At 45.8% G+C, this 26,429-nt stretch overlaps 2 protein-coding genes and 1 pseudogene across 2 annotated transcripts in view; all 3 read left to right on the plus strand.

The window, feature by feature from the left end:
• Nucleotides 1–5,370, plus strand: part of PRKAB1 (protein kinase AMP-activated non-catalytic subunit beta 1) — a 423,514-nt gene extending 418,144 nt beyond the window's left edge. The window contains exon 9 of the transcript XR_012777805.1: nucleotides 5,359–5,370. The gene's annotated coding sequence lies outside the window, so the exon portion shown is untranslated. The remainder of the gene's footprint in view (nucleotides 1–5,358) is intronic.
• On the plus strand, nucleotides 558–6,400 carry LOC142416751 (dynein light chain 2, cytoplasmic-like; annotated as a pseudogene).
• Nucleotides 6,401–6,736: 336 nt separating this feature from the next.
• On the plus strand, nucleotides 6,737–26,367 carry RNF10 (ring finger protein 10). Its single transcript, XM_075516706.1, has 17 exons — nucleotides 6,737–7,303; nucleotides 13,539–13,741; nucleotides 14,732–14,931; nucleotides 15,967–16,057; nucleotides 17,084–17,268; nucleotides 17,348–17,484; nucleotides 19,084–19,244; nucleotides 19,809–19,937; nucleotides 20,094–20,352; nucleotides 20,666–20,799; nucleotides 21,877–21,994; nucleotides 22,339–22,440; nucleotides 22,942–23,076; nucleotides 23,864–23,961; nucleotides 24,190–24,250; nucleotides 24,424–24,582; nucleotides 25,493–26,367. The coding sequence occupies exons 1-17, from the start codon at nucleotides 7,141–7,143 to the stop codon at nucleotides 25,567–25,569; spliced, it is 2,412 nt and encodes an 803-aa protein (XP_075372821.1). The 5' UTR covers nucleotides 6,737–7,140; the 3' UTR covers nucleotides 25,570–26,367.
• Nucleotides 26,368–26,429: the final 62 nt, after the last annotated feature.

Genomic DNA, 26,429 nt, shown 5'->3' on the forward strand with positions numbered 1-26,429 from the left:
GCTTTGTGCCGTCCGGGCAGTGGTGGTGGGTGACTGGGCGCGGGCGAGGCCGCGGGTCCCTAGCCCTGTGCGGGGCTGGCCGCTGAGGAGCGCTGCCGGAGGGGGAGGGGGAGCGGGCCCGGGGAGGCCGCGGACGGCCCGAGCCCCTCCTGCTGCCCGGCCGGGGCTCGGTGCCGGAGTCGGGAGCGAGGGGAAGGCGGCCGGGGCGGTGGCCGAGGGCGGTGCGGGTGTCCGCGGCGTCGCGGGGGACTACAGCTCCCGGCGTGCTCCGCGGCGGCCGAGGACTACGAGTCCCGTCGTGCCGGCGGGTCCGCCGGGGAACGGCTCCATCCGGGTCCCGGCCACTGCTGTGGGCGACTCGTCGCCATTACGGGGCAGCGCTCGCCCGCCAGTGCTGTCGTTGGGTACTGCAGCGCTCGGCCTGTGTGACCTCCGCCATGGACAAGAGCCAACCCCTGCAACTGCGCTGCGCCCGGCAGCGAAGGGCAGCAGCCGCGATGCGCCTCGGCCGGGCCTGCCGCGGGGGAGAGTGAGCCCGAAGGCGGTAAGAGCGGGAGGAGCGGCTGGCGTCCGAGCCGCAGGCGGGGGGGTCAGGCTGCCCCGTCGGCCCGCCCGGGGGGTCGGGGCTGCGGGAGCTCTGAGGCGGCCGTGGCGCGCGCGGGTCGGTTCAGCCGCCGCTGAGGGAAGCGCGCGCCCGCTCCGCTCCACACAGGGCTGGTCCCGCGGCGCCCGCCGAGCGGTGAGGGGCGCGGGGTGGGTGTATGGGGCGGCTTCCGAGCGGGGCTGGGGCCGGCCTGGGGAAGCGGGAAGGCTGAGGCCGGGCAGTGGGCGCCTCCCTTAGTACGGAAAAGCCGTCGGGGCCGGGCGCTGGAGCGGCCCCTCCCGGGGCTCCCGGCCTGCGTCGGGCCGTGCCGAGCTGGAGAGGGGCTGGGGAGGGCGGCGGTGTCCGGCGGGGTTTGGAGCGGCTGCGGCGGTGCTTGTGTCGCTCCGGGCCGGAGCACCTGGAGAGCAAGTGCTTAACGTGAGCGGGCTTTTAAGGCACCGTTCCCTGGCTGTGAGCACAGGCTGTGCCTGTGCCTCTGACACAGCCGGCCAACATGCTGCACAGCCAGGGCTGTGGGCACAGCGTGGGCCCTGAAAACGAGCTGTGGATGGCGATAGCTGTGGGACGGCTTGGCAGGTGATCCTGGCAGGTAGCTGCTCCCGCAACCTTGAATTATTTTCATTGTTCGATGCAGACGTCCATGGGTGATCAGACAGCTGTGGTAAAAGATGCGGACATGTCAGAAGAGATGCAGCAATATGCTGTGGAGCTTGCCATTTTGGCTATAGAGAAATATAATGTTGAAAGAGAAACTGCAACCCTTATAAAGAGGATAAATGATTGCTTGTAATATCATTTTGTTGAACACCATCCACACCAGAAGTTAAGCAGAGTGGGTGTTGCTACACTTTTTGGAAAAGCAAGTTTTGCGGACACAAGACACATTGGACTTCTCCTGTGGGCTGGTATTCCTGTGTTCCTTTTCCCACGCCTTACATATACCTTTCCTAGTTTTTGTTTTGCAATACCTTCTATTTTTAATTGTTTTTTCATTACCTCATTGTCTAGTAGAATAGGAGAGTGTCTGCTGGCCTTTCTCAGTGTGACTGATTAGCTGGTGGAAAATACAGCCCTTTGAAGTCTGCTGTAAGTTTTCTCTGAGGGAATGTCTTTTTTTACCTACTCCTTGACTTAAACTGTGTTTAAATCAGTCTTAAGGTTCTATGCATAGTTCTGTAACAGTTGTGCAGATTGGCTAGCTGGTTCAAAATTTCAGGGAAAAGTAATTTTCTGCACATCTTCTGTATTTGCATCTTCTTTTTATGTGCTGAACCATGCTAAAATCCCATGTCTTGGAGCACTGTTTATCTGGTGTTCACAAAATACCTGGTTTTATATATGCATGAAGAATAATGGATGCACAAAAGATCTACTTCTGGTACACTTTCTGCTTTGCCATCTCAAGAGAATAAAGAAATCTAAGGGTCCCAGTGGAGGTTAAATGTTACATGAATCTGAGTGGAAAACCTGTTTGAAAAGTCATTCAACTAAATGGTACAATTGCTTCTGTTGGGGAGGTCTTCCTTTCCTGTCACGCTAACAGAGATATAAGCAGGTATATTTTTTCCACTTGTAAGAATGACATTCTATGTTAGCGGAGAGCAGAGGGTTCAAGCTCGACAGATTTTCCTTGAGTCTCCTAGTTGGAACCTGAAAAATTGTGGTGAGGAGATAACTTATTCAGGGTCGTAATAACTGATCAGAAATGCTTGCATGCTTGCACAGAAAGTTTCCTCATTTGAGAGCTATTGCATGACAGTGTATAATCACCGACTGGAATGTTCTGCTTGTAGTAAAGCTGTATATCTTGGTTTTTGAAATGTGTGGTAGGCTTCTGAGTATGATGGGAGAACATAATCACATGACTTGATGCTTCAAGGGTATAGTTGGAGAACGTGGTATGACTTTGGGGGGGAATTGCAGTTCCTGGGCTTATTCTGCTCCACTAGAAAGTGCTGTGGGCTTTTTTTTTTTTGTCTAAGCAGCAGGTGAGGTATAAGAGGTAAGTAACACAATCCTTATACTTAAAAGCATACCCTGCTTCTTAATTGCCTTTTCAAAAAGTTATGCTTGTTAAGAAGAGACACATTAATGACATAATCTATAGTCAACTTTTGGGTGAGAACTGTGCTAATACTGAGTTCCTAGTGATCTCTTCTGCAGGAGTTTGAGAAGAAATACAATCCCACTTGGCACTGCATTGTAGGAAGGAAATTTGGCAGCTGTGTGTCTCATGAGACCAAGCACTTCATCTTCCCTTGTGCATGGAGTAAATATTCTTCTGTTTAAAACTGGTTAGAGCTGTCGATTGTTGTTCAGAGTTGCTTGTGCTTACAGGACTGCACACTAACAGCAGTGGCCTAGTGCCTTCAGCCTTCCTGAGGAAGCAGACCTTGGTCTTCAGGGGTAACATCAGGGATTTTTCTGGAGTGGTTGGTGGTTTTGTTGTGTTTAGGGGAAAAAAAGAAAAGAAAAGGAAAAAAAAAAAAAGCCTTGTATTTATTTTCTTTCCTAAATTGGCTTCTTTGCTAATAAAAATGTCATGTGTGTTCCCTCTTTAAGAGTTTTACAGCTTTTTTCTCTTTTTCCCTAATGTTGCTTGTGCTCCTCCTCATTTCCCTCTGAGCAACCACCTTTCAAAGAAATCTCTTCCAAATCCAGAATATCTGGATGCTGAGCTAAACACACAAGTCAGTAACCCAACACTGTGCGGAGGAGCCCTGTGGTTAGACGGGACCGTGCTCTGTCAGAGACAAATGGCGGTTACAGCAAGCCCTCGGCCGGGGTCGAAGGCAGTCCGTTTGCCCGATGGCTGGCTCCCAGTGACTTGGAGTTCAGGACTGCCCTGGCAGGTGTGTGGAGCCTTGAAGATAAGCTCAGCGTCCTGCGTGTGTTTCCAGTAACCAAAGTCTCTGCTGATAGCAGCTTCCTTATTGAGAAGCTCAGAAGCTGCTTCCCTGGCTTCACTCAAAGCTTTTTGCCCAGTTGGAGGTAACGGGGAGCACTCAGCCGGGCACTGGTTTTACGGTAAATCCATCTGCCAGAGAGCACCGGGGGGCTTTAGCTGAGTCTCCTTCCTATTCACTTGCAGCGTCCTCAGTATCACAGTACTTTTAGAAAGCGTCCAGGCTTTCGCCGGTCTCCCTCGGTGTTCCTGCCGTTACCGGGTCGGCAGGAGGGGGCACTGCGGGCGCGCTCCCGCCGCCGGGGCGGAGGGGCTGCTCAGCCACCGCGCGTTCCCGTCGCTATGGGAACGGGTGCAGGCGCGGGGCATGCTGGTGTGAAAGGGAACGCGCCCCCAGGAGGGGCCCGGTCCTGGCCAATGAGCGCCCGGGGCGGGCGGTGGCAGTGACCAATGGCTGGCGGCCGGTGCACAGGAGGCGGGGCTGGGACACTCGGAGGGTCGGTTAAACCGTCGCGGCGGAGCGAGCTGCACGTCCGTCCGGTCCTGGTCCCTTCGCTTCCCTTCACGCAAGGCCGGTCCCGCGGCGCCCACGAAACGGTGAAGGGGAGGCGTCGCTGATGCGCGAGGGGAGCTTTGTGAGGGCCGGGCGGGGCCCCGTGAGGCGGCCCTGGGACGGTGCGGATCCCGAGAGGGGCCGGGTCCCACCCGGGTACTGGGAGGGCTGAGGCTGGGCAGCCGCCGCCGAGAGCGGTGCGTGTCCCGGTGCTCCCCCGTGCCAGAGCCCTTCCCCAGCGGCCGCCTCCACCTTTCCCGCGTCCCTGGGAGCGGCATGTGGGAGCCTTCCCTGCGGCCGCGCGGGGCTCCGAGCCCTTGGCGGGGGGTGCTGGGCTCGGTTCGCCTCCCCTCGGTAGGGAAGGGCCGTCGGGGCCGGGCGCTGGAGCGGCCGCGCCCTCTCCCGGGGCTCCCGGCCTGCGTCGGGCCGTGCCGAGCTGGAGAGGGGCTGGGGAGGGCGGCGGTGTCCGGTGGGGTTTGGAGCGGCTGCGGCGGTGCTTGTGTCGCTCCGGGCCGGAGCACCTGGAGAGCAAGTGCTTAACGTGAGCGGGCTTTTAAGGCACCGTTCCCTGGCTGTGAGCACAGGCTGTGCCTGTGCCTCTGACACAGCCGGCCAACATGCTGCACAGCCAGGGCTGTGGGCACAGCGTGGGCCCTGAAAACGAGCTGTGGATGGCGATAGCTGTGGGACGGCTTGGCAGGTGATCCTGGCAGGTAGCTGCTCCTGCAACTTTGAATGCTTTTCTTTTGTTTATTACAGACATCCATGGGTGATGAGATGGCTGTGGTAAAGGATACACACATGCCAGAAGAGATGTAGCAACATGCTGTGGAGTGTGCCATTCAGTCTCTGGAGGAATGGAATGTTGAGTGTGACATTGCAGCTTGTATAAAGAGGATAAGTGTTTGCTCGTAATGTCTTCCTACTGAATGCTATATGGACTTCAGAAATCAAGCAAAAATGTTGGTGGGTAAGTAGTTCTAAAGAAGTAATTTCTGTGGACGCTAGATAATCCAGTCACACTTTCTCTGCAGACTAGTGTCCTTATGTTCTTTTCTGTACTCCTTATATGTACTTTTCTGGGTTTTTTTCCCCTTCTCGTTCACAGTTCCTTCTATTTAAGTCCTTTCCTCCACACTCCAAAGGCAGCACTTGAATAGTAACACTGAGTTCCTAGTGGTCTCTTCTGCAGGAGCCTGACAGGAAATATAATCCTACCTGGCAGTGCGCTGTGGGAAGGAATTTTGTGATACATGAGACCAGTCGCTTCATCCTCGTCTGCCTGGGTCCTGTTACTATTCTTCTCCTCAAGGGTGCTTAGAGCCATGGACTGTTTCTCAAACTCTTGTCTCATTACTCAGTTGTGTGCTAACGGCACGAAGCCTGGTGCCTTCAGCCTTCCTGAGGAAGCGGACCTTGGCCTTCAAGGGCAATGGCAGGGATTTTGCTAGCATGTTTTTGTTGTAGTTAGGGGGAAAATAGCAAAAAAAAAAAAAGTATTCCTTGTATTTATTTTCTTTCTACAGCCAGCTTCTTCACTAATAAAAGTGTTGTGTTCTGCCTTTAAAAGTTTTATGGCTATGTACCCTCTTTTTCTAGTATTGCTTGTGCTATTTCTTATTTTCCTGTGGATGTGGATGACTAACTTTGTTAGAAAGTTTCTTTTCTCAAATCCAAAACATCTAAACACTGTGGTAACCACCCTCATAGTTTGGTTAGTAATTCTAAGAATAATAGACCTGAATAGGGAGCAAACAGAAGTTAAAAAAAGGCCTTTTATGAGGCTTCTCCTAAAATATTATTTATTAGCTCTCCCCTTTTGCACTCCACCCCTACTTTTCTTGTAAGAAACCTAGGAACTGTTCTCCCAGTGAACTTGAAGCTCTCATCCCTAAAATAATGGGAAAGGGATCAGCAGATGTGGTCAAGATCTTTGAATGTTATTTTAAGCATTAATTAAAATGTCTTTAGAATCTCTGCTGCCCTGTGCTTTTTCCCTTTTCTTTTGCTTTGGAGGAAAAGTTAAAAAGTTTCACTTAAATTAGGCATTATAGAGTTATTTTTTACTTTCACAGTTGTTTGCTACAATTCAGTGGAAATACTCAGTTCCTTATATCCTCTCAGGCCTCTCTGTTCACAAGCTTAACCCCTAGTCCCTGCTTAAGTACTGATGGTGTTTAGTTCTTTCTGTTCCAAACCTCTCTTCTTCTTCTTCTGATCTGTTTTTTTGATAATTTTTTCCCTCTGGTTTTGCTGGCCCCAAGGCCTGAGCTGTTTCTGTTTCTGCTGATGCCTCTTGGAGAACGGCTTTGGAAAATAAAGGACAAGATCTACCCCAGCCGCCAGGTCGTTATTTCTGGCCGCTTTGTGCCGTCCGGGCAGTGGTGGTGGGTGACTGGGCGCGGGCGAGGCCGCGGGTCCCTAGCCCTGTGCGGGGCTGGCCGCTGAGGAGCGCTGCCGGAGGGGGAGGGGGAGCGGGCCCGGGGAGGCCGCGGGCGGCCCGAGCCCCTCCTGCTGCCCGGCCGGGGCTCGGTGCCGGAGTCGGGAGCGAGGGGAAGGCGGCCGGGGCGGTGGCCGAGGGCGGTGCGGGTGTCCGCGGCGTCGCGGGGGACTACAGCTCCCGGCGTGCTCCGCGGCGGCCGAGGACTACGAGTCCCGTCGTGCCGGCGGGTCCGCCGGGGAACGGCTCCATCCGGGTCCCGGCCACTGCTGTGGGCGACTCGTCGCCATTACGGGGCAGCGGCGGCCGAGCCGGGGCCGGGGCGGCGCCGAGGAGCCGGTGGGTGCCTGGGTGGCGCCGACCACTCGGGCGGCAGGCAGCGCCGGGCCCCGCGGGGCTCCGTGAGCAGCTCCCTCCCTCGTCGCCCGGAGCCCCGCAGGCCCGGCCCGGCCTCCCGCGGCCCTCCCCGGTTCGAGCGGAGCAGCGAGAAGATGTCGCCATGAAGGAGGCCGAGTCCGTGCTGCGCCGCCCCCGCCGGTCGCCCCCGCGGGCCATGAGCCTGGGCCCCCGCCGGCTCCGCCAGCGCCCGTCGTGCCCCCCCGCTCAGGGCCGCCGCTCGCCCGCTGGGGCGCCCGTTGATGCTGCAGAGCCCGCCCGGCGCGACCCCCGCCTCAGCCTCCGCCATGGACAAGAGCAGCCCCTGCGGCTCCGGTACGCCCGGCTCCTCGGCCGGCAGCAAAGGGCAGCAGCCGCGATCCGCCTCGGCCGGGCCCGCCGCGGGGGAGTCTAAGCCCAAAGGCGGTAAGAGCCGGGGCGGCGGGGCCGGAGGAGCGGCTGGAGTCCGCCGGGCGGTGTGGGCGCAGGAGCGGGGGGGTGTCTGGCCGCGGACTGGGAGTCCCGGGGCTTTCAGGCCGTTAGCGGTGACCCCTCGGCGGCCTCCGGGTCTCGCTGGTGGGTCTGAAGCGGTGGTGGCTCGGGGGGGAGAAACGGGGTAACCGCAAGCGAGTGAGCAGCGTCGGGCTGCGGGGGCTGATGGCCTTGTGCCGGGGCTGGGTTTGTGGTGGAGCAGAACTTCTTCTTGGGTTGTTTGTCTCTCAGCTGGGGTTTAATAGGTTTCGTTTCAGGCCATAGCTTGTTTTTGCTTTGTCTTTGCTTCCTGTTCCAGCTTTCTTCCCTGTTTGGTGAGCTGCGGTTCCTACTCTCTTCTTCCTTGAAGGATTAATGCTTTATCTCCATTAGCATTGCAGTAATCAGCTTGAGAGCTAAAGCTTTGGTTTTATAGTAAGAATATATGTTTGCCAGTGCTTATTAAGAGAAACCTTAACTTTATTCTGTACTCAAGTTGAGTGTGCTTTCTACATCTTGCTTAAGTAGGTCTGGTGTCAATACACAGCATTCCCCTTACTGGCTATATTTCAGTAACCTACTCTGGAGGAGTTCAGAGTTATTTACATATTGTTTGCTCATCTAGCCTTTAAACCAAAGTGTTACGTCTGTCACTGCAAACAGCTAGTTTTGCTGACACAGCAGTTAATGAGGAGCTATTATGGTTCCTGTCATCTGTCTTTTCAAGGTAAGACCTGAGCTACCTCCAGTTCTCTAAAGCTGTTTGGGAGCAGAGTGTTCCTGGCAACCTTGCATTTTTTCCTAAAACCTAGAAATGGGGTAGTAGTGATTAATATTAGTGTTTTTAGTCCCGGAAGTACATGCGAGAGTGTCTACAGGTTGCTACAACACCATCGCTGTACTAATTTCCTTCTGCCTTAGTGGTTTGTTTCAACAGCATTACTTCAGTTCTCTGAGAAAGCAGCGATGTATTCCAGAGGGTTAACAAAATGAGTATCTTGAAGGTGTTGACTCCTTTTTGGACCTTCTAAATGGACTCAGGTCCCGGGTAACCAAGTATTACCTGTTCTTTGCCTGTATTAACTGATCTTCCACAGGATAGACTGGAGTGAGTGACATGGGAGTTGGCTCACCCACAGCTCCACAGGTCGTGGTGCAACTGTGCAATTATAGTTAAGTTTTAACTTCAAATTCAAACACATGAAACTCTTTTTAGGAAGGACTTTGTAGGTAGTCATTTCTGGAAGAACTCCTAACTGATTTGCAAAGTTTTTTGCATCAGCAACAGGATTTGATGTGAGGGTCTTATTATCCCTAGCTACTGTTGTAATTTTTCAGTCTCTTACTTCATTTTTTCCCCCTCTAATGAACAGACCAATGGAAGCAGGGGATATCACATGCTAGGTATGCAGCAAGAGTTTTAGAACCAGATCTTTGGCTTCTGGTGGAATAACAAAGTGTATAAACTTCTCTATATGCATTGTGAGAGGCCATGTGAAAGGCTAGCAGGCGTGAGGTTTTCCTGTTGTGGAGAACTGGTTTCTGTCTCTGTCTCACCAACAGATACCTCATCACTACAGCTTCTTTTTTAGCGATGTGTGATGCTATATGGAGGATTGTTCACAGAATATAAACATCCTTCAGCAAGACGTTAAGATGGCCTGTCCTGTGGCTGGTATGCCTTCATGTAGAAGAAACAATATCTGTAGTGAGGAAGGAAGTACAAGGCCTGTCATTCCGGCCCAAAATAAAAAAGTTAAGTGATTTTTGTGGAATGCCACCTTTTACAGGCTTGAAACAATGTCACTAGTAGCAGAGGAGCAGTGAGGAGAGAAATCCTGATGTACCATACTCTTCTACTGCAATACAATAGACTAACTTTTAATTAAAAAAAACCCACAATGTTTTGAAGACCTCTTTTTTAATAAAACAGAAGAAAATTTTGGCTTGACATAATTCTGCTTCTAAGATGCTTGTTTCTTAACTACGATGGAGGGCAAAGGGATGTGGAATGAGTTGCGTCCTTTACAGTGCGTCGAAGAGGCCTGGCAAAATTAGAATCTCTTTTAGGAGTAGATGTATATTTGGGAATATCTTAACTAGAGGGTACTGAAAACTAAAATGAGAAGATTCTCTTGGTCAGATTAGGGCAAACAACCACGGGACAAACATATAGGATGCAGCTGTGTTCAGTCCTGGCTATGTTTTGGTAGCTGTTGCACACACAATGCTGGCATGTCACCATATGGGATTTTTTTCTTGAGTTCTTTATCATTCTACATGTAGCTGATGTGGTCCATCCAATTCCTCTCCTGTTTCAGGAAAGGTATAGGAGGTATTCTGAAAATCTTGTGTCTCCTTTGAAATGGAAAGTATTCTTGATGGATCACAGATCCTCCCCAAAATGCTGACCTTTTGTTGCATAAGTGCCTTTTGCACTGTGGATTTGAGTCTAGTCAAGCTCTTGCCATTTAGATGTTTTTCAGAGTTACCTGCTGTGATCAAGTCCAGCGGAAGAAATGAAGTGGATGGTTGTGAAACCTTGCAGTAGCTTCTCTGTTTTTCTTGCAGCACAGCTTGAAATGGACTAAATAGAACACTGTAAGCTCTCGTACTTGTGGAAGTTGGATTCCAGCTATCTTTCAAACTTGGCCTTAGAAACTAAATTAAACTTGGAAGTTTCTGACAGAAAAGTTTCTTTGGGTTATATTAGTCTACCAACAGGAGTCACATCCCATTAGGATGGAATAAAGTAGCTAAGGGAAAATAGGCTTGTTGGGTTTCTCTGCAGTCCTCAAGACCTGATGGACAACATTAGCTCTCACAAACATTCCTGGGTCGTCTTATTACGGTGTGAGCATGCTTAGCTGGGGTGCGCGACTGCTCAGTCACCTCTTGCTCACTAGGATGTTTGCCTTGGCGGCAGCAATAGCTTCAGTGTGTTTTCATGAAATCACCCTGGGGCTTAAGTGTGATCCACCACCCAAACCCCTTATGCAATACAGTTGGCTTCGACACAGCTCAGCTGAAAAGAAGAGGCAAACAAAGATATAAGGAACTGCAGTCCTCACCCCAGTAGCAAACCAGTACTGCAGCTCCAGGACCGAAGTGGTCACGTACGGTTGCTTTTAGTCCTGTGAACTTGATCTCCTCTCTCTGGATCTTTGGAGATAGAGGTCCTCTGACAGAATGTGGCATCCAGTCAGAAACCACAGGTGTCAAGGCTTGCTCCAAAAGGCAAGACAGCTTTGTTGCTAGTTTTATAAAATTATATAGACTGTGTTTTTTATAAGTCTGCGTTCTCTTGGAGTGTGGATGAGTAGATATATTTATTACAGGTTAGATCTTGTGAGAACTGCAAAAGGACTGACTGGGGACCTGAGTGAAGAGTACCTCACCAGCACTGTTGCTGTTGCTCATTTCTAATTTGCCAAGAAAAGATGGAAGAAAGAAACTCCCAGATCCAAACCTATGCTACTTAAAACTGGGATCTAAGGAGAGAAGATTGCAGTGAGAATCTTCCACTTTTCTCCCTGCATGAGTGCAGATAGCCTTGTCCGGCCCAGCTCTTCGTGGGAGTGGCAAGGAGGGGTGATACAAAGCAGAGAGCTTCTCTGACACGCTCTCTGGCGTGCCGGAAAGGTTGGAAGGAACAGCACTGCTTAGATTCGGGGTGGGGGAGACGTGTTCCTGTTTACAAATGCATACTCAAAACTCTTGGTTGTCTGTTGACTGATTTCATTACTACTCTGATGGACCAGAATCCTCATGAGGGTAATTATTTTGGGAGGGGAAACTTGCAATCAGTAAAATCAGGTTTGAAGCATTGTTAGACTGTCATGTAAGGTCCTTCCTAAAAAAGGCACAGGTGGAGAGGACTTTCCTATAGAATGTGAGTCGTCATAGTGACTCCCAAAGGCTCTAGGAGTTGGTCTGAAGGGACCTGTAGTATGACAGGAATGTGTATAAACCAGCTGACCATCAAATTTGATGGTGACTAACTTGATTAAAACTGTAAGTGGTAGGAAATTCTTCTGTCAGCTGCAGGTACAAGCTGTTCCTTGTTCCTGGGCCTTGTAAAGACCCACTTCAGGCTGAACTTCTCCTCCCGAGTTGTTTCTTTTCCCCAGTTGACGGTTGCAGAAAAACTGCAAAGTTGCTATAGACACAATAGGCATGTGCCCCTCTAGCGCGTTCACTGAAATTGCGGATTTAAGAGGGCGGTTGAGCTCTAAACTGACAAGCTCTGCTCCTGAATAACTGAAGTAGTAGTCCAAACATCTTCAAAATGACTTAATTTTTTACCAGAGACACAGTGGTGTTGATTATAGCCTCTTCCCTACAAACACTCTCAAAAAAGGTCTATCTAAATAATCATCCAGCCAGACCTGGTCACACCCTCAGTGCTTGGCAGCTTCTGGTGTGTTTTTTTCCTGATAATGCTCAACCCATGTGTTTTTAGCCTGATGTGCGTTATAGCACTGCAAGCTATGCAAGCATGTGTTCGAGTTACACATCTGTGGTTCCGACAGAGTTGGTTTAATTCTGAATTAAAGGATCAGCCTTTTGAATAGCAGAGTAAATGACCAGTTCTGGTGATGAAGTTTGTCTGCAAAATGGCTCTGTCACATCATGTGAAAGTAATGATAGTGTCCTTTTACTTCTATAGCTGTAGTTGCAGGCAAAGAATGAAGTCTGCCATGTGCAAGAAAGCAGACCACCACAAAACCCAGTCAAGCCACTTTTATTACTTATTCTTAAGAAGTCAGATCCTCAGTAATGTGCAATAACGCACAGACCTTTCAGTCCTCTGCTCCCCTCTTTTTGGGGGGGCAGGTGGGAGAGAAAACTAAAAATAACAAAAAAGTGAGACTTCATGTGAATGATCCCATTCCAGCTGTTTTAAATGCTTGGGTGGATTGGAAGTGGTGCTGGGGAAGGGGAAAACTGGAGGGACTGGTAATGAAAACTACCCATATGAGAAACGCAACCCTGAATCACAGTGGCGTGTTTGTCTACCACGTAAGAGGGGGAGGACTACGAAGCGGGAAAAGGGAAACTAGTAGGCTTTTACAAAATGGATCTCGATATTGTATGAGGCGTTACTGTTTGTGTAACACTTGCTGAGTATCCAGAGTGACTTTGGGGCTGGCTGGTGCGGATAGGCGTCTTGCTGGGCCTGTGGAGTTTTGCTTCCAAGCTTATCAAGATACTTCTTGTACAAATAAAACTTAGGGCAGTTGGTGGAAATGCTAGGTTAAGTGACAGGTAAGCAGTCTGTTGTGTCCTTGGGGCAACTCTGATCTTGTGTTAAGACTATTAGAAATCCTTCATAGTATTAATTTTCTGTTCTAGCAGTCTAATGAAGCAGCTGTTCAGACACAGGAAACCCCTCTCAAGAGCCTGACTGATTTTTCTGCTCTTTTGAGCTTTATTCCTGCAGTATTTTGCTTTGTGCTTCATCACTGTGTCCTGTGTTGGGGTCAGTGGTGCGCTCAGCAGGCTTTCAGGCAAACAGTTCTTGTTGCATAGGTTGGTGGACTTAGTACTTAGATATTGGGTATGTGCCCTGCAAGGCCAAAGCATTGGGTTCATGCTTCAAGATCGGTTAGCATTTGTTGCCCTCAGGAAAGGAAAGGGTATTTTTAAAACAGAATTGGATCTGTTGGGGTTTTTCAAGCATAGAGGGCAGAACTGAGTGAAAACAGGCAAAGTGGGAGACTTCAAGACAAATGCAGGCAGCAGTATGTTTATATAAGGGAACAATATATGATAAATTGTGTGTTTTCAGAAAATGGAATGAAAAAATGAACTAGTTGTCAATTTTTGTAATGGGGCATGAAGATGTGATGTTGGTGTTTACCACTGAATGTACCAGGCAACATGCTACTGTCTGGTGATGGCAATTCCAAATCTGGATAAAGAAAATTCAGCCATTCTAATAAAATATAAAGCATGCAAATACATCCTTCTTTTACACTCTGACCAGTTCTTTGGGCAGTGGTAGGAATTAAATGGTTTGGGTTGCTGGGGGGTTTTGATGTCCTGATAAACACCAGCCTTTTAACCAGGGCCCAAGGCAGTGGCCGAGGTGAGCACATCTCTGAGGTGAAGCTAGCTGAGGTGCAGTACATGTGGACAACTCTGAGGCTGCCAATCTGATTCGTGGGTTGTTTTTTTTTCCTTTCAGATGGAAAGAATGCGAGTGGATCCAAACAGCGTTATAATCGTAAAAGAGAAACTTCATATTCAAGAAATGAGAACTTTTCCAGTCAGTCCCGTCGCTCCAATTCACAGAAAAGCAAAGCTTTTAACAAGATGCCCCCTCAAAGGGGAGGTAGTGGCGGAAGTGGCAAACTTTTTAGCTCTTGTAATGGTGGAAGACGAGATGAGGTGAGAATTGTAATGCCATGCCTCCAAGGCCTTCTTTCTTGGGACCAGAGGATCACTCTGACCTGCCTAGATAGGTCTTCTGTGTTCAGCTCCTGGGCTGGGAAGGGAAGGAGCGGTAAGAGGTGCTAACATCGTTGAGATGCCAGAGTGAGCGTGAGCAGAACAACTTGGCAACAACAGAAGAGGAGTGCTCTCTGCTCCAAGAGACTTGCAATAAAAATACAATCTGAGGAATGGGTACCTAGACAGGCCATGTATATATCTCATGAAACAGAGGCCCTTCATGAAAATACCTAGTGATACAGTTTCTAGCTTTTAAGTCTGAGGTGATTGTGTCTAACCACTCCTGTGTACAAATTTGCATGTGATAGTGGTATTGGGAAAGTAATCGTATTAGCCTTGGTGACATCAATATGGAGTAAAACCAGACTGAAGCTTTTATGCTGAAGTGGGTCTAAATAGTCATTCGTGGGTTTTCATTGATACTCTGATTTTTCAGTTTTAGTGGATGAGCAACGCTGCTCACCTAAATTGCTGACTCTGTCAAAACTCACCTGCTGTCTCTGTTGAATTCTCATTCTTTGCTTCATTATATGAAAACTAAGCAAAACAAGTACAACCTGTGCAAATAGTAATCAGACTTTTATTACTGGCTGTCTAAAAGAATATTGTCAGGATTCAAACAACTTTCTTCTGTTATTAACCTTGACTGCTAGGTTTTGCCAGCTTTTACTTGTCCTTATGTGGGTTGTTTTTATGCTCCCCTCCTTTTGATCAGTGTGGGGTAAGACCACTCAGTTCTAACTTTCAGGTTCTCATGCACTTCTAATGCTGCAGTACTTGATTTGCAGAACTGGAATGGGAGAAGGTGAGTGAGTGGATGCTGCATGTTCTGTATGCAATCACTGATGGGGCCTGGGTATCAACTTGTACTGATGATGCTTTTGCAGTAAATTCTAGCAAGTTCTAACAAATGCTGTTGTCTCTTAGGTAGCAGAGGCTCAACGGGCAGAGTTTAGCCCTGCCCAGTTCTCTGGTCCCAAGAAGATTAATCTGAACCACTTACTGAACTTCACTTTTGAACCCCGTGGCCAAGCAGGCCATTTTGATGGGAACGGACATGGCAACTGGGGGAAAAGGAACAAGTGGGGACATAAGCCTTTCAACAAGGAGCTCTTCCTACAGGCCAAGTGAGTGGAAGACCAGCAGGGCTCTTAGACTTCTACAGAGACACTGAGCTGTAAGGGATGATCAGCCAGGGAATTGTGTTTGACCTTGACTACTTGTATTGACTTTTCCAGGGTGAAGTTACCTCTCCATAGCGTTTTTAGTGGTAATGACTATACTTAAAGGGATAAAAACATATGACGTTGTCGTCTTTACCTATTTACAAGGTATCTGATGGAGTGAGTCCTTTAGATACAAACCAGTTAGTCTTCTGCTCTAATTTTCTAGCATCATGTGTGGAATATGACACTCCATTTGGGAAGACCTGTGTAGTTCCCTTACGGAAGATGGTAATTTTTTCCAACAAATAGTATGTTGAGATGGTAGGGGTAGCAGTTGCTGGATGAAAGCTGTTCTGAATTTATAAGTCCCAGAAGCAGTTACTCATATGGGTCTTAGTTCTTAAACTACTGATTATTTCACAGGCCCCTAGGTATGTAGTATAACCCAAATGATGATCGGTACAGTAATCCAGCAGCCGAATTGCTTTTGACTGGAAATAATGGTCGCTTTCACCAGAATTTGAAGTGTGTTCAGGACTTCCTGTACCTGATCATGTTAAAGATAATAACAATTATTTTCAGCATTGATGCTTCTGATTTTTCCCTATTGTTTTGTGGCTTATTGTAGTGAAGTCTATTTGCAGGAACCCCAGTAGTTCTAGTTTTGTAAGCATATTTTTTCCACTTGTGGATTCCCTGTTTTTTAATAGATCCCCGATGGAGCTGGCTGTTTCTTACATGTTTTTGGAAAACCACTCTGTCTGGCTCATTCTGTAGTTAGTATGTGATGTTGTGTCTAACTGAAATTAGACACACCTGTATTCTGGAAATCTGGTTGTGAATTGAACTCTTTTGTTTTTTGTCGGTAGAAGTTACTGACTGCATCCAGCAGTTTTCTGCTGGACAAAGAAGAAGCTCAGAGAATCCTATAGGATAGTTCTCAAAGAATTTTTAGAAACAACTGAGTGGATCATCTGTCTCTTTGCCTTTCCCCAGCTGCCAGTTTGTTGTCTCTGAAGAACAGGACTACACAGTCCACTTTGCTGATCCAGATACCTTGGTCAACTGGGACTTTGTGGAGCAAGTGGTCAGTTGTGATGGGCTAGATTTTTTTTTTTTTCCTTCTTCTTAAGAAGCTCAACCTGTCTTTAACTGCCTCTTTATCTCTGTGATGTTACGTAAAACTCAGCTGTTTTTGAGTTGAGGCCTCTTCTGTCACTCCCACAATACTGGGAAAGATCTGTCATGGAATATATTATGAAATACTTTCATGACAGGAAAAGAGAAGTGCTAAAATCTATTAGGAAAATTAGCAGCTTCTTCTTGCTTTCGCAGATGGGAGCTCATCAAAAATAGTATCTGACATTCTGTAGACAGAGTCCTTGTGATCGAGATATTAACAGAAAACTTGGGCATGAGTCCATGGAAGAGGACTACAGAGTAGAATTTTGAAGAATTATTCTGTGCATAGGTGGCCCATCTTGCCTAGCAACAAAATGGAAAATCTCTTGAGAATTGTGGTCAGAACTTTGGGTTGCCTCAAGTAGAAACTTATTATCTGCCAAGACTAGTCTTGGTGTATGGTGTAGCTGGAGAGGAGGTAGGCTTACTGTTACCTGACGCTACAAGAGAGCTGAAAAATCTAGGTGCTTGCTTGGCAGTCATGTCTCTGCAACATACAGATGCTAACAAAGTGTCTGACTAAACTAGCATGTTCATGGAAATAGGTAAGTTCAGTCTCGCAGTTAAACAGGGCTGCACAAGTCTGCTTGTGTGAGGCGACAGAGCTCGTTTGCTGTCTTCTCAGTGTCTGAATTTGGATGATGAAGATGCTGCTAACTCTTAGACATGATGAGTACATGAGGGAAACATGAGAAGAGTCACTTCTCTAATGTCATTAGAGTAGAAATACCAGATAGGTGGCTTTGAAGGTTATTCCATGTGCAGTCTGAAGGTGTTAGTTCAGTGTACTTAATTTCTTGGTAGATAAACAGAGCCTAAAGAGCTGGAAGATTAATATGTTAGCGTAGATCTTACAGGGGGCTTAGTCTGTAGCACAGGAACTGATTTCCAAGTCTAAAACTTGTACTATTCTTCTCATGTGCCATTTCAGCGAATTTGTAGCCATGAAGTGCCCTCTTGCCCAATATGTCTGTACCCACCAACCGCAGCAAAGATCACCCGCTGTGGGCATATCTTTTGTTGGGCATGTATCCTTCACTATCTCTCCTTGAGTGAAAAGACCTGGAGTAAATGTCCTATTTGTTATGGCTCTGTTCACAAGAAGGATCTCAAGAGGTGAGACTTGATATTTATTAGATGATGTATCTTTTTGAAATGTTACTTTTACCTTACTAACCTCTTCCTTACATTGCAGTGTTGTTGCTATGGAAACACGTCAATATGCAATTGGTGATACCATTACGATGCAACTTATGAGGAGAGAGAAAGGTGTTCTGATAGCACTGCCCAAATCTCAGTGGAGGAATGTGGTGCAGCCTGTTTACGTTGGAGGTGAGTGTATCTGGGTACTGGTGGTTGGCATCCTGCTCCTAACTGTGACTAGGACTTGTGCAGAGAGGATTGACCATGGCAATGCCATGCTGCCACCTTAAAATAAACCAGACTACAAAACACGGGTTTTAGCAGCTGAAAACCTTAATGACCACATTCATAATAAGCTTTCTACCCACACTTTGTTTTTTGTAAGGCTTTAACTTGTGTGCTGTTTCCCTTCAAGTTACTGCACTGCAGACTCCTGCCTTCTCAATCATTGGTACTAGTTTGATGTGTGTTTTGTATCGTACAGTCATTGGTGTGACTCTTGCTGTGTTTGTTGCCTCTTCAGTGTCCTTACCTTTTTTCCTCCTGGCTCCTCATTGTACAGCTTAGCAGAAATAACTGTCTCTGTGTCTAAACTATTTCAAGGATGTAATCTTCAACAAGATTTTCATCATCTTCACTTACCAACTAAAATCTGTGAATGATATGGGAAAATAATCAAAATTATTGCAAACCTATTCCAAACATCTGTTGCCTGACTTCTTCAGTTTTCTCCAGTCAAGTAATGTGACTAACACATCATCATCTTATCTGTTAGTATCACACAAATTTTGTGACTAAAGAATTAATTTTACTTAACATTGCTGTTTTGTGGGCTGTCTTGGCTCACTTCGTTTTGCAGTCACATTTATGAAAGGCTGCATGCATTTAAACTCTGTAAAAAGTCAAGTCTCCTAACGCATGATGGGTATCCAGTATGCAGGGTGTTTCTCAGTATTTGAAAGTAAAGGACTTTAAATCCTTTCATAAAATAAACAAAAGAACAAATATGGGATTTGAGATCTTTCTAAACCCAGGAAATTCAGCATTAACTTGGAAACTTAAATTTAGCATTAACCAGGAAATTCAGCATTAACAGAACATAACTTGTTCTGTAGACAAGGTTGGACCCCTGGGGAGCAGTGAATATAGGGACTGTACTAGTACATGATGCTATGGTTGCTCTAAAATTTATAGTTAAGATAAGCTCTCTAGTAACAAAGATGGCTACCTTTTGCTAAACTTGCAGTTCTTTAGCTTACTATTTCTGCTGTGCTTCTTGTAAAAACCTCATAATAATGTTTTGTACGGATTTTTAGTATGTATGGGCTTATGAACTAGTTTGAGCCAAAACAGAGGTCACTTTTGCAGAACTTTCCAGTTGCAGTATTTTTGAGTATACAGAGAAGAGGAAGAAGCTGCAAACTGCATTGCTTCAGGAAGTTTTGACCACCCAAGGCTTCTCAGAGGTGATGCTTTCACAGCATAGAAGTTTAGACTTGATCTTTTTTGATGTGTAGCAACTGAGTGGTGAAGTGGCAGGTTGAAAGTGGCAGATAAACTGCTGTGTGGGGGAGATGTGTGTAGCAGAGCAGGTATGTGGCACCAGCTTGTGTTATCAATGATATAATGGTAATATGCGGAGTCTGTATCAAACTCTTGCTAAGTATTGTCTGCCCTGGGGTGGGTTAACTCACAAAATTGAGCAGTAGCAAAACTTCAGAAAAAACGGCAGTCCAAACTGGTGCCTCTACATGTGGATATTAATGATTTGGTGCTCCTTCTGTTCAGATGACCAACACGGTCAGTATTCAAAGCTGCTTCTGGCATCCAGGGAGCAGGTCTTGCAGCTGGTGATTCTGGAGGAGAAAGCGGCATTACTAAAACAGTATGAGGAAGAAAAACACACCCCAGAGGCTTGCTTTATTGAGGCAGCTATCCAGGAACTGAAGGTGAGAACCTCTTTGGAGGCTTTTAGTAACTTTATTTTTAAGAGTATACCGAGTATCTGTGCTCTGCTGCATAAGTGGTTGTGTGTGATTATTCTGGTCTCCACGGTGTACATACTAGCAAGGTGGTGTTTGCTGCTAGAATAGCGTTATAAATCTTGGAGGAGACTATAGCCTTCAGACCCCAGGTATCTGGCGTGATGTTCAAGATAGCAGAACAGGATGCTTTTTACTGAATGGTATTCCTTCCATAAATGTAAAGGAGTTCTGCTTTCAGAGGAAGATGTGTTTCCCTTTCAGGTCCAGCAATTTCTGGGATAACTTATATCGGGCAGACATGAGCAAACCTGTAGAATATTCCTTTTCAAAGCCTTTAGGCATCCTACAGTTGGGTGTGCTTTCCAGGAACAAGGAGGAGAGGACCTCTCTTTAAGGGTCACTCTTTGTCACAGATGAATTATAGATCTATGAAAACCTGAAGTATAGGACAAGGCTAAAAATAACTGTGGTGATAGTCTCCTGGCTTAAATAGGAAATTGAAACTTGTTCTCTTTGGATGACCTGTAGGAGCGAGAAACGGCACTCTCTGCTGGCCAGGATAAAAACAATGGCATTGCTGGAATCGGTGCAGCTGTGGAAGAATTGGTCCTAGAAAGCTCCAAGGCTGTGGAGCCTGTAGTTTCCCAAGAGAAAAAGGTGGGTGACAACTCTGCTCTGGCAGATCTTGTTAATACTTAATTCTGCCACTTTACACTGCAGTGTACGGTGAACTGGTGCCAAAGATTTTTGCAGAGATGATAATCTTTTGAAGGAGGTGATGTGGTACTAACTGTATGCTCTCTGCTGCGATAGTGTGGTGTGGAATATCTCTCTGCATTTGATGAGGAACTTGTGGAGCCCTGCTCTGATCTGGCAAGTTCCTTTTCACCTCCTGTGGAAGCAGAAGAGGCAGTGCTGGATGAAGAGGAAGTACCTGAGGTGGACACCGTAGGGGAACCTGATATGAACACTACAGAAGAACCAAATCCAGCTGAAACAAGCTACCAAGAATCTAAAGATACAATTAGCAGTGGACATCTTAGCAACTCTCCTTTTTACTATTTCTATCAAGGTCAGTGCAATGAAATGGTTTATGGTTTATGGTTGGACTCTATGATCTTAAAGGTCTTTTCCAACCTATATGATTCTGTGATTCTGTGATTCTGTGAAATCCTGGAATCGTGGGGGCAGAGATGCCTCCTTTGGGATCCTTCTTGAGGAAGATGTTTGTCACTTCATTAGATGCAGCTAACCCCTGTGAAATAAAAGTCCCACAGAAACTCAGAAAGGAGCTTTAATTTTATTACTGGAGAATGTACTGAGGTGGGGAGAACGGTATTGAAAATTAACAGGCAAAGAACAAGTGATGATATCTTACCTTACAGCGGAGGATGGACAGTGTATGTATCTTCACCCCGTGAATGTTCGATGTCTTGTTCGTGAATATGGCAGCTTGGAGAAGAGTCCAGAGAAGATAACTGCAGCTGTAGTGGAGATAACTGGCTACTCAATGACAGAGGTAGTTATTTTATCTTCTTATTAATTAAGGGCCCTTGTTTTAGCAGATTGGTCATTGTAGCTGGCAGATGAGACTTGTTTCCCTTCAGTAATAAGAAATAACAACTATGAATGGCTAGCCACGCTAATATGTGAAGGGCATCTGCGTAAGGTGCAGTACCTTATGTTGCTTTTGATAAGTAGGCTGCAGCCTAACATTTTTTCTAGAAGGTAGGAAGTTCTAGGAGTAAGAGAATTGCAAGCTTAAGATTGGTTTGTTGTTAAAGCTGTCTTAAAAAAAGTAAATTCTTTTCTCATATAAGACAGTAGCTTGAACTAGACAGATTATCATCTTTCTCAGCCTGAAGAAATGTTCTGCCTCTGTCTTGAACAGTTGTTTCTGAGCATCGAGGGTAGAGGTGGGATGTTACGAAAATAAAGAGGATGGAAAGAAACTTCAGTGTTTGAGATAGAGGGAGTGAAAGTGCTTAAGGCATTGAAGTTCTGGAAGAGGGGATGGGTCTTGAATTGCTTTACCTCAGATAAAGACAACTGTAAGAATTGGTATGTGCAGTAACAACTATACATAATTCTTAATTCATCTTTAAGAAAGGATATGCTCAAGTAAGAATGGATGCGCAGAGGTAGTAGGGAATTGTATTCAAGCTTTTTGGCTCTGTGAGGAAAAATACAAAACTCTGCTTGTTTCAGTCTAGCAAAGTGGTGGTCGTTGGTCCAAATAATTTAAGTGTAAAAGGCAAATTTGGTCCAGTGCAAAAAATAATTGCGTCAGAAGATTGTAGAATTCTATTCCAGTGATGTAAGTGAGAAGAGAGGAATAACAAGAGAATCAGTAAGCGAGCTGGAGTAACTGCATCCAAATCTGATTAGGAGGTAGTTGGTGGAGATCTTGGAGCATTTGGTTCTAACCCAGGGCATCCTTCACGTGTTTGTAGTTTATAAAGTGGTTATTGTGTTGCTGCTGCTATTTTTTTCCATTTGATTTGATGAATGGTGGGTGTTACATCTCCATAAGCTATTAATCACTATGACAGCCTCTAGACCTTGTTGTGATCATTTATCTGCTCTTTTTTATCAGGATATAAGACAGCGTCATCGCTACCTCTGTCACTTGCCCCTCACCTGTGAGTTCAGCATTTGTGAACTGGCTCTGAAGCCACCCATCATCTCTAAGGAGACTTTAGAGTTGTTTTCGGGTTGGTACTACCTTTCTGTTGGGCTCTGTCACGTATCTGTGAGGGTGAAGGGGAAGTCATTCTTATCCCTTAATGGCAGAAAAAAGAACATACATAGCAGCTTTACTCCTCTTGCACCAACTGTCTGATGACTACTAGACAGAACAACCCCAATTCGCTGTTTTATAGACAATAATTATACAAAGAATAAAAAAGCCTGACTGCTTGGAAGAGCATATGTTGTTTGTAAGCATATTTTGTTACTAATGTGTTATAACTGAATAGGTTGTTCTCAAAGCTGGAGAAAACATTGTCAAAGTATTGGTGTGGGGTTTTTGATATCCAATGCTGTGCATTGCTCCTAGATGACCTTGAAAGGAGGAAACGTCTACGGCAGAAGAAAGCTCGTGATGAACGACGACGCGAACGCAGAATTGAGATAGAAGAAAACAAGAAACAGGGCAAATGTAAGTTGTGATTGAGCATAACTGGTGGATTTCCAGTCATCTTTAGTTGCTGAGCTGATTTCTTGAGCTATAGGATGAACTCTAAGGTCTTTAGTTTGTAGTGTGTACTTGAACAAGATTACAAGGTATTAGAAACAACGTCTGTAGAGTGAAAAATATAAGCTGTTTTAGGATGTTAAATGATGTTATGCAATTGCTGCATACTTGCACATTATGGGAGAGACAGAGGGCATTCGAGGGCGCAGCTATCTCCATGGTGTATGTAGATCTCAGGGTTCTTAATTTATGTTTTTATAGTAATCACAATATAGAGTGAAAAGTGAAGAAGGAAAAAAAAAATGCCTAGGAACTGCTTCCATCCAGCAGCAGGGCTTGTACTGGTCTCTAAAATAGAGGGTGGAAAGAAAATTGAGTTGGCACCTTCTAGACTCCTGAAACAACTTGCATATTGACAGTCCTCCCCCACATTGTGTAGTGCTTTAATTTAAAACCTCTTTCTAGATCCAGAGGTCCATATTGCTTTAGAGAATCTGCAGCAGTTCCCTGCTTTTACCTCTTGCCCTGGAGAAACTACCAGCATTGATCATCAGAGCTTCTGTCTGTCTCCTCTTGGCAGAAGCCCTGTGTTTCAGACAGGTGAGCATCTGAAAAAACACATCACATCTAGCTCTTGATTGTTCTTTTGGGATCTATTGCTCAAGTCATCACGCTAAACTTTCTTAATACTGATCAAAGACTGCTTCTTTCCTAGATGCCTATGAGATCATAGACAAAAGGCTGACATGGCTAAGAAACATTCTGGTCCTTTGTCTGCTTTTTACTACCTCTGCTTCAGTGACAATATGAGATCTGCACTGTAGTTACCCCATCTTTTAAATCTTTGCTGAGGCAGAAGAAAAGAAAGGAAAAGAATTCCCCCAAAAGGGAAGAAACACTGCAGGAAAACACTACTGACATTTTTTCTTTCTACTCTCTCCATCTTCCCCACCATGTTATACTAAAATAAAACATAGTTGATGAGCACTCAGTTAGGTTGTTGTCCAGTGATGCTTTACCAAATGTTTTATCTTGCAGTTCATAAAAAATATTAAATAGAAACTATTATTAATTTTTTCTTCAAAAAAAAAGATGACCCAAAAGCAAACAACAACAAAAAAATCCCGTAAAAACCCCACGCAACATCCCAAAATAAGCAAACAAACCCCCCAAAACAACCCCCTCTCCCCCAACTTAAATCTCTCTTAAATAAAAAGATTGAGGAAGTTTGAGAGGTCCCACTGTGTGACTAATGGATGGAACTGATGAGATAAAAATGGTTAATTACCTAAGATAATAAAACTTTATTTCTGTTTCATCCTGACAAGCAGCATGAGCGCCTTTGCCAAATGCAACTGGCTTTAATTATCTGCTGCTTTCTCTGTAGAGTCTATTCCAACTCCACGGTCACCTGCTGCCAGCCAGGTCAGCCAGTTGCTCTGTGGGAGTTTAGAAGAAGAGTCTCCCTTCCCTTCCTTTGCCCAGGTAAGCCATGTAGCAGAGTAAATCTTGTCAGAATTACTTGTGTCCTAGTTGGGGATTAGTCTGAGAACATAATTGCTTCCCCTGCAAAAACAATGTGGGATAGATCTTATGGAGACAACATAGGGTTTGAGTGCTTGAAGGGGTTCCTAGATTTTCTTGCCACTTAAGGGATATGCAAGATTGTTCTAGCACATGGGATTTAATAATGTCTTGCAACTTTTTTGGTAGATGTTGAGAGTTGGAAAGGCAAAACCAGAAACATGGCCCAAACCTGCTCCAAAGACAAGAGGTAAGAAAATTTGGTATTACTACTTCAGGTTCTTTACCGTGCATCTAAATCTAAGAAATCTTGTAACTTCACAAGAAACTTCTGGAGCGTGGAGGGGCATTTGCACTGTGAAAGTTTTTTTTGTCCCAGTTTTTCAGGGCCTTCTGCCTCTCAAGGCCCTTTCCTTCTTTCAGATGAGAACACTCTGGCACTCCCTGTGCCAGTGGATAGTGATGGAGAAAGTGACAGCTCTGACCGCATACCTGTGCCCAGCTTCCAGAATTCCTTCAGCCAAGCTATTGAGGCAGCCCTCCTGAAACTGGACAAACCGTCCACAGCTGATCATTTATCAGGTAAAAGGCTGGGGGGGGGAGGCATGAAAAATTTCTGAAGTGAAAAAATTTAGTATTTCCCCTTCTTCCTCTGGGAGAAGTGAGAGCAGCAATTTTGGGGACCAAAAATTGGCCACAGAACAGTTCTGAAAGTTGTCAGGTTGAGGTTTCTGAACAGCTTGACTAAGGCTTGTGTTAGCTTAAAAGCAGCTCTCTTAGTGAGAGCTGAGATGTCAAACTAGCAAAGAATCCTGTTAAAGACAAAGATGGCTTTTGACAATCATGTTTGCCACGTCTCTACTGGAATTTGATTTAAGCTTTATCTCAAGGAAGTTCAGGTTATGCACTTTTAAACTAAAAATACCTGAGCTGCTGAATTACCACTTAAGTTTGACCAAAATGTCAAGGTAACTGCTTGATGAAATTTCAAATTAGGGAGTCTGAAATAAATTGAGATGAACTTAAACCTCCAAGCCTGGTGCTGGCTGATAAAACTCATGTATAATGCTCAGTTCTGATATCTAGCTTTGGCTTCTGTTTGGAGACTGCACTGAATGATGGAGAGAGTTGGATGGGAGGGCCTGGGAGTTTCAGTGAAATTGTAGTGTGTTTTAGACATGGATGAAAGCAATACTTGTCTGAAAGGCAAACTGCTGCACACTTGCAGTCCTAGGATCTGCTGTTGCAACAGCAACTTTAGAATCAGTTAGGCATGTTTATAGGTGTGTTTTAGATGTGATGGAGTCTCCCTTAGATTGTCTGCAGGTTTGGTGTTTTTTTTGTTAAAATTAAACTACCTGGTGCTCAGTGAGTTGATAGGAAGTGTCATGGACCTGTAGAAGTCATTTAGGCTAGGGAAGACCATTTATCATTTCTGTGTGATGTTCCTGTTCCATGAGAAGAATGACAGTATCATTTTAATTCTTCACAGAGGAAAAGGGAGGCAAGAAAAGAAAGAAACAGAAGCAGAAGCTATTGTTCAGCACCTCTGTTGTTCACACAAAGTGATTCTGCTATTCAAGAGAAGTTTCCTCTCCCGGTTTTCTTTTCATTTTGCTTTGTTTTGCTGCTAGTTTAAGTATTTAAATTTGAACAGACTAAACTTGTGTTTCCAGGGCTTCTAGGGGGTTCAGGAGGAAACCATGACAGTATATGTTGAAGTAAGATCTTTTGATTCCAACTGCTTAATCAGTTTATACTGAAACAACATTTTGAAACAACCCAGAGACAACTCAGCCAAGGCTCCTAGTCTGTGCCAAGTCGGTTCTTTTGGCCTAATAAGCAGTATGAAAGTCTTTACAGCTGTGTGGCACTGCCAGAATACCGCAATATTACCTAAGTGAAGAGGCAGAGAGCCTTTATTTTCCTAGAAGTATTCATGGGCAGAAGTCCATCTAACTGTGACAGTAGAGCTGTTTCAGTAAAGTTGTCAAACTGCTCTCTTGAGAAACTGGTTTCCGCTGCACTGGAAATGGGCAAAAGAGCTTCCTGGCTTTAGAGTGTTAGCTGCTATATCTGTTCTTTTTCTAAAGAGCAAGAATTCCTCCTGTTCTCCTGGCTTGGAAAGATTTAAAGCTGAGGTGAGTGTAAAGCAGAACTTGGCTACTTGGTTTGAAGTGACTTGATGAATTTGTGTATTTCAAAATGCATACTGGCACTAGTGGTAGAAGGAACCTCCTGGCTTCTCTCAGTTGTTCAAGTCTGTTTTAACGTGGGTGAGTGAGGCTGCTAATTTTTTTTTTTTGCCAACCATGGGCTACACATTCTTTGTAACCTGATCATCTAGAATAAACACTCCACCCTAGGGCTCTTGGTAACTACCTGAATGATATTTTGACACTGGCTGCTCTTGAATTGGAAGAACAACT

This window comes from Mycteria americana, chromosome 13 (genome assembly GCF_035582795.1).
Source record: "Mycteria americana isolate JAX WOST 10 ecotype Jacksonville Zoo and Gardens chromosome 13, USCA_MyAme_1.0, whole genome shotgun sequence".
NCBI classification, from domain to species: domain Eukaryota; kingdom Metazoa; phylum Chordata; class Aves; order Ciconiiformes; family Ciconiidae; genus Mycteria; species Mycteria americana.

Bases quoted from the DNA above. Each gene is read 5' to 3' on its own strand.
- RNF10 (XM_075516706.1), top strand. From the start codon at position 7,141: ATGCTGCAGAGCCCGCCCGGCGCGACCCCCGCCTCAGCCTCCGCCATG. The intron at 21,995-22,338 runs GTTGGTACTACC...CATTGCTCCTAG, and splicing joins GACTTTAGAGTTGTTTTCGG to ATGACCTTGAAAGGAGGAAA. The intron at 24,583-25,492 runs GTAAAAGGCTGG...AATTCTTCACAG, and splicing joins CACAGCTGATCATTTATCAG to AGGAAAAGGGAGGCAAGAAA.